General features: G+C 33.9%; 1 protein-coding gene across 1 annotated transcript; it reads left to right on the top strand.

Moving 5' to 3' along the window:
- Positions 1-5823: 5823 nt before the first annotated feature.
- LOC143432536 (methionyl-tRNA formyltransferase, mitochondrial-like) lies at positions 5824-7755 on the top strand. Its single transcript, XM_076909201.1, has 6 exons — positions 5824-6059; positions 6138-6335; positions 6442-6564; positions 6875-7053; positions 7130-7324; positions 7503-7755. Exons 1-6 carry the CDS (start codon positions 5839-5841, stop codon positions 7670-7672), a joined length of 1086 nt encoding a protein of 361 aa, XP_076765316.1. The 5' UTR covers positions 5824-5838; the 3' UTR covers positions 7673-7755.
- Positions 7756-7808: the final 53 nt, after the last annotated feature.

Raw genomic sequence — 7808 nt, 5'->3', positions numbered from 1 at the left:
ATCAAAAATTCCAACGGCATTTTAAAGAGCGTTCCAAGGCGCATCTTTTAGCATAGAAATTAGAGAAAAAAAAATTCCCAAATTTTTCCGAAAATCACCCAATACCCCCCCATTGGGGTGTTTTTGAAACTTCAAACTTAAAAAAAAGTAACTTCCCGTGCAGCTAGATCAAAAATTCCAACGGCATTTTAAAGAGCGTTCCAAGGCGCATCTTTTAGCATAGAAATTAGAGAAAAAAAAATTCCCAAATTTTTCCGAAAATCACCCAATACCCCCCCATTGGGGTGTTTTTGAAACTTCAAACTTAAAAAAAAGTAACTTCCCGTGCAGCTAGATCAAAAATTCCAACGGCATTTTAAAGAGCGTTCCAAGGCGCATCTTTTAGCATAGAAATTAGAGAAAAAAAAATTCCCAAATTTTTCCGAAAATCACCCAATACCCCCCCATTGGGGTGTTTTTGAAACTTCAAACTTAAAAAAAAGTAACTTCCCGTGCAGCTAGATCAAAAATTCCAACGGCATTTTAAAGAGCGTTCCAAGGCGCATCTTTTAGCATAGAAATTAGAGAAAAAAAAATTCCCAAATTTTTCCGAAAATCACCCAATACCCCCCCATTGGGGTGTTTTTGAAATTTCAAACTTAAAAAAAAGTAACTTCCCGTGCAGCTAGATCAAAAATTCCAACGGCATTTTAAAGAGCGTTCCAAGGCGCATCTTTTAGCATAGAAATTGGAGAAAAAAAAATTCCCAAATTTTTCCGAAAATCACCCAATACCCCCCCATTGGGGTGTTTTTGAAACTTCAAACTTAAGAAAAAGTAACTTCCCGTGCAGCTAGATCAAAAATTCCAACGGCATTTTAAAGAGCGTTCCAAGGCGCATCTTTTAGCATAGAAATTAGAGAAACAAAAATTCGCAAATTTTTCCGAAAATCACCCAATACCCCCCCATTGGGGTGTTTTTGAAACTTCAAACTTAAAAAAAAGTAACTTCCCGTGCAGCTAGATCAAAAATTCCAACGGCATTTTAAAGAGCGTTCCAAGGCGCATCTTTTAGATTTCGTGCCAAAGCAGATCAACAATATAAAATATTAATAATAGGTCCGGCTTTTATTTATCATACTGTCGGACAGAAACAAAAAACTAAGCCTATAAAATCATCGTCAATTTGATTTATTTACTATGCGCTTCCGAAGCATTAGCAGAGAAAAACTCCTCGGTACGGCTATGGAGGTCTTTGATGTACTTTGATGCATGGATCAGGATGTCGACCTTGTTGCGTTTCCGACCCTCCTGATGCGGCGGCAATAGATCTGCCAGCGTTTTGAAGTACGTGTTCATGCGTTTTCTTCTGTCTCGCTCCCATGTTTTCGCTTTGCTGAGAAGACGTCCACGTTAACGAGCGGTCCATTAATCTTTCTTTATTTATTTATTTTTTTTTAATGAAAATATGGCGCGCGTTCGTTTCTCGCTCTAAGAGAAATGACGAAACGAACAGAAGGAAGAAGAGTCTTGCTAATAAACTGGCCGAGGTTAGAAACTGTGCTAATGGACACTTACGTGTTCTCTTTTCGAGGCATAATTTATCCTCTTAGCATCGTTTCGCGTGAAGAACGCGCCGCGGGAAGCGCAGATACGTCACTTGTAGCTGACATTACACTCGTTCGTCGGCTCCCATTGAATTTCTGACATTTCGATCTTTCGGCTTCGGAGCGATCGCCGATTACGCGGAATAAAAACTCTGCCGACAGCTCCCGAGAACCACGGCGGTCATTTATACCTGCCCGCCATCTATCGATCTTCCTTCACGCAATTTCTACTTTCTTTGCCGAGTGCAAACATGGTAAACATCGTTTAGTTTCGATTACCATGCAGAACTCCACTTTATCGACGTTACGGTCAGTAAAGTCAATCGGTGACGTTATCGTCATAATATATACGGATCGATAACATACACCCGTTAAAAGTTACGTTCCTTAGCTGACTTTACCTTAACGATTAAAACAGTTTAATCGATGATGAAATGTCTGCTTCGCCCCTCGATGATCAACGGAGCATCTTTTTAAAAAAAAGAAGTTCGCTCGTCGAAACTGTATTCGCGGTTGATTCGAGAACTATGGCCGACCAACGAATAAAAAGTTGCTCGCAAGCCCATGTATTTTGTCGGTCAATAGCCCGCGAGATATAAACGCATTCCGTTGACGAGACGCGCCGAAAGATTGTGCAATCTCTATAGAGCGTGGTGGACTGACTACTCGCAACGGAATAATCGCTGCAGATGCGTCGCAGAGCGTTGCACACGTAGCGGCGATGTGAAACGCATTCGAATGTTCGCTCGAGAGGACGCCCTGAGACCGTCGCCAATGCAAATCGACGATTAACTAATGCGAATAGTATACGTAACCGTGATAAGAAGAAAAAAAGAAAAGTGTAAAAATATAGAGACATTTAATAAATAACCGCATAAACTGGGGCAAACATCTACGCGTGAAATAGCATTCGCGTTGCTGGACAGTTCGGATACCCGCGACGCAACGTACGTACGTGAACGTTACACCGCGTAACATGGCGGCTCGGACATTTCGAAAATTTACAAACCGGAATTCTCAGGTGGCGGCCACGAAAATACCCAGAGGCTGTGCGGCGACGTTTCGCGACAGATCTTTTTTTCCCACTTTCATCCCGGACAGTATCGCGGGGAATTTCGAGCGTTTTCTGCCCGCGCCGGTTTATTTGGCAACGCCGCGCGCAGCCGCATATTTCACCGGCAGCCTGTTTACAGTAAAATTAACTCCTACTCGTAAGGAATAAACAGAATATGCATTTAGCGCGAGGTAAAAACAAAAGGGAGGAAAGAGGAGAGAGAGAGAGAAAGAGAGAGAGAGAGAGAGAGAGAGAGAGAGAGAGAGAGAGAGAGTGAGAGAAGAGGTCCGACGCTCTCGAGGAGAGAAGCGTCGACGATAGCGAGCGAGCGTACACGCGTAACACGATTTTCAGCGTTTCCAAACCGTTCTTTCAGTCAGAAGCGACGCCTTCGTTTCCACATTCCACTTGCGAAGCAGATACAGAGGAAAGGAACAGGACGTCGTTCGAACTCGAACCAATCCCTAATCCCTAAATCGCGGGGAAATCGGAAACGACGCACAGAGAAGCATCGCTGTAATTGTATCACGGTTTAATCGCCGCAAGCGCATCTCTACTTTGGTCCCATGCGAAATTCTAATTTCCAACTTGCGCAGCGTAGCGCGTGCGGCGGTAATTAACGATTTAAAGTAACACGCGGCCGAGTTTCGCGCGTACGCAACTCTCACGCATCTACGTTTACGCTCGCTGCCTCCGGAGCCGCGAGCCAAGGAATGTGCCGCGGTATAATCACAGTATACAGTAGCGAAACTCTCTGTCGGCACCTTTGATGTCGGTGTACCATAAAATTGAGTGCGCATGCGCGACAGAAGCTACCTAATCGCAGTGCCACCTGGATTTCAATCTCATTTGCATTTTTTTACTCTCTATCTGCCCAACTTATTTTTACGTTTAGTTAATCAAAATTTAATAAAAATAATAAATGTATTATTTCTAATACACTGAAAAACAAGGAAAGAAAGCAAAAATCGAAAAAATATAAAATACACATGTTACTATGACTATAAAAATGTAAGAACATAAATATTATACAGGATAAACAAGAAAAAATATAATGAAAAATACAAAAAATATATTATACATTGTATATTTTATTTTAAAATTTATTTTAAAGTTATTTTATATATACTTAATACCTATGTATACAAATATATCGGTAACAAACATATATCTTTTGCCATGTTTACTTTTACATTGTGCATCTATTTGTGCTGTTAATAATCCATTAAAATCTTCCGGTAATAACTTACGACCTAATTCCCTCAAATTATTATATTCGTCTTGTCTACTTGGGCTGACTGATTTTCTTTCCCTTTCCTTCGCATGTAATCGCCGAATTTGTGTACGCAATGCATTATTTTGCGTTTTTAATCTTTTAACTTGTTCATGTAATTTTTTTATTCTGAAACTATCATCTAATGATCTCTTTGTATGAGTCGTCATCAGGCTTGTTCCTGGCTCCTCAGCAGATGTGTCTCTGTAATATTCAAATCTGTTAGATTCATTAAAAAGGATTTTTAAATATATGATATAAAATTATATAATTATAAATTAGCTAACACAAAATAAACAACAAAATAATATGAAATAAAATAAAATAAAATACAGTAAAAGTATAAACTTACGGTTTCATTACTTCTGTCTCGAAATTACTAGCAGCAGAATGGCAAGTTGGCAGAATTATTTTAGAGGTTTTTGTATTCCTGAAAACAATTTAGGTATAATTTATAAATTTACTAATTAAAAATACATAAACTCATTATTCTATTAATATATATTACCTATTCTCTTCTTCAACTTTTATAGCCCCTTCTGCATATGTAATACTACAACAAAAAAATATGTATTATAGAAAATTACAAAACAATATAAAATATAATTTTAATTATTCTATTAGTATATATTACCTATTCTCTTCTTCAACTTTTACAGCCTCTTCTGCATATGTATTACTACAACAAAAGAGATATATATTATAGAACTATAAAATTGTATATAAAATTATAACAAAAAAATATGAAATACAATTTCACATACCTAGATAGTTCTTCTTTTTCTGTAGCTACATTTTGTTTTGCAATTACATTTGTATTATCTCTGAAAAGAATTTATTTATTAAATTAAATTGTGTCAAATAATTTAATCATTAAATGAAATTATGTCAAACTAACAATTATTATTAAACTTACTGTTGTTTAGTATCACGTCCCAATAATAGTGTTGGAACAGCATCTGGATGAAGGCTAGCTCTAACTTTATTAATTCTGAATAATTTTTCTTCAAAATGTAAATGGCACAGACGAATATTGTTAAATGAATATTGTGGACCTTTAGATAATAGATCATATCTTTTACATGCATCTACCCATTTCAACCATCTGTAATATAAAATTGTATTAGTTTTATCAATAACATATTAATTTATATATTACATATATTTATATTATACTACTCAAAAGAAGCATGGCATCAAAAAATCATAAGGCATATTATAAGACATGTTATACCTGTCTTGTTCCTTTGGAAATTTAAAATAATGTCGCTTCACGTTGAATTGATTTAAGCATCCCAGTATTGCACAATTTGACTTCTTTCTTGTGTCCATTTTTTAATTATAAAATTAATGCAGCAACGTCTGAAACAAAGCTAAGATCAAAGTGCTTCCAAAGAGAATATATAATTTAAAATATTTATATAAATTAACAATTCCCTTAAATTATTAATCAAAATACTTTTAGAAATTAACAACTATTTTAAATTGATTTTTTTTGCTTCCTTTCCTTTTTCTTCTAAAATCTTCGAAATAGCTTGAACGTGCTTCAACGCTTTTAAGCAGCTTTCAACAGATATTGAATTCCCTCCAAATTCAGCTTCAGGTTTGGTTAGATATTCAATCGTCTTTTTGTTTGCTAAGAAAGAGAGAGAAAGAAAAATTAAAGAGCAAGTGAGGCAGAAGTTCAGATGGCACTGCGATTCAGTGCCCTGTTTCGCGCATGCGCATTAAATTTTGTAACATAAAATCGGGCAAGTTGCGCTACTGTATACTGTGGTCTTACTGTATACAGTACACATTTATTTACGTTATATGGAACCATAAATTGTGTGGACCGTAACCATATAGAATTACCAACTCTAATTTTATAATGAACATTCTCAACTTATTATATTACAATATTATTTAAATAATAGCTTTCTCACTATGCCAACTTTCAATCACATGGTGCATAATACTATAAAGTTTCTATGTGCATTAAAAAGATTGAATAAAACATTTTTCGCAAGTTTTAATTTACAAATACATAAGTGTTACGCTCCTTATAAAGAATCATACACAGTACCGAAAAATGAACGGTGGAGGGTATTATTCTTTGGCACTGATGAATTTGCAGTCGAAAGTTTGAAAATCTTATATAACAAATAGTAAGAAAAATATACTATTCTCCTATCAAATACTATAATTTTTGTTCATAATATGTTCATTTAAAAATTTATACATAGTGAATCTAAAGCATTACAGCGATTAGAAATTGTTACTACTCAACAAGTACAAAAAAATGCTGTTACCAAATATGCAGAAGAGCATAAGATTGTTATAAACAAATGGCCAACTGAAGTCAATAAATATGAATTCGATATTGGAATAGTCGTTTCATTTGGTCATTTGATACCATCTAAGATCATTAAGGCATTTCCATTGTAAGTTATCTTTTTGCAGTATTAAATTTTTCAATAATATATATATCGACCTTACGATCTTATTTCAAAGCTCTGTAAGTTAATGTATACACATTATTTTTCACAGAGGTATGATAAATGTTCATGGCAGTTTATTACCACGATGGAGAGGTGCAGCTCCAATAGTTTATACATTAATGAATGGTGATTCGCAAGCAGGAATTACATTAATGAAGATAAAGCCAAAAAAGTAAAATTTCAATCGCTACAAATGATAGCAAAAGAAAAGAATATTTCAGTAAATATTATATACTATTAACTCTACACAAGTAATATAGATCATAGTAGACTTTGAAAAATAATTGCAATCTTTCTCAAATTTTATTACAAGCTTAGAATTAATAATAAATTGATTCTTAACAACACAGTGTACTCAAAAATTAGTTGAAACTAAATCTATATACTGGTTGTGCTAGAACATTATTAGCCAAAGTATAATATATTTCAATGTAAATATAAGAATGCTGTCAATAGTTTGCTTATACTTAACATTATTTCAGATTTGATGTAGGGGAAATAGTATTACAAGAACAAATAGCTATTGATGAAAATGAAACATTACCAGAATTAAATATAAAATTAGCAAAACTTGGTGCAAATCTTCTAGAGAAAATATTTAAAAATTTACCAAGCTTTCTACAATCAGCAAAACCTCAAGATAATATTAATGCAACATATGGTGATCATATAGTAAAATTATGTAATTATACAATAGTACATATTTCAAATTGTTAATTAATATTATACCTTTATAGCACCAAAAGTAACATCCGAAATATCTTTAATTAAATGGACTGAAATGTCTGCGAAAAACGTTCACGACTTGTATCGTGCACTTTTAGGATTGTATCCTCTAACTTCATCATATGAAAACACAAAAATTAAAATATTCGATATCACAAAAATTGAATCAGAATCAATAGCAAAAATGTTTGAAGGAGAATTACCAGGTAAAATTGCAATTTTTATATATCTTGCATACTTTTTTATGCTAGAAAATAATTGAAAATAAAGTATGTGGTATGTTTGCTCACTATTGAATGGTAACTAATTGCACTTCTTATTTAATCATTTTATCAATATTCAATTTTTTAATTTTATTTAATCAAAAGAATGTTGTTGTTATAGGGATGGTAATATACCATAAAAAGAGCAAGACCTTAATTATAAAATGTAAAGATGAAAGTTTTGTTTCTGTAAAGAAAATAGCTGTGCAAGGCAAACCTTCTATGACTGCTCTTGACTTCTACAATGGTTTTATTTCTGGAAAAAAGAAAACAAAAATACTTTTTTCTTAAATCACATGTAAGTTTCTGATTTTTCGTTATTTTATTTTTAATGTATATATAATTTAAATTATTTGTAACATAAAGTATCTAAAAAAAACGGCATGTATCGTTATAAAAAAATTTGCCTATCAACTTTTACAAAAAG

The sequence above is a fragment of the Xylocopa sonorina genome, unplaced genomic scaffold (assembly GCF_050948175.1).
Source record: "Xylocopa sonorina isolate GNS202 unplaced genomic scaffold, iyXylSono1_principal scaffold0894, whole genome shotgun sequence".
Classification (NCBI taxonomy): Eukaryota; Metazoa; Arthropoda; class Insecta; order Hymenoptera; family Apidae; genus Xylocopa; species Xylocopa sonorina.
The sequence above is the reverse complement of the archived record's forward strand: the minus strand, read 5'-3'. Positions and strand labels throughout refer to the sequence as shown.

Coding starts and splice junctions, on each gene's coding strand:
- LOC143432536 (XM_076909201.1), top strand. CDS start 5,839: ATGCCAACTTTCAATCACATGGTGCATAATACTATAAAGTTTCTATGT. Junction 7,054..7,129: donor TAATATTAATGCAACATATG/GTGATCATATAG, acceptor ATACCTTTATAG/CACCAAAAGTAACATCCGAA. Junction 7,325..7,502: donor GTTTGAAGGAGAATTACCAG/GTAAAATTGCAA, acceptor TTGTTGTTATAG/GGATGGTAATATACCATAAA.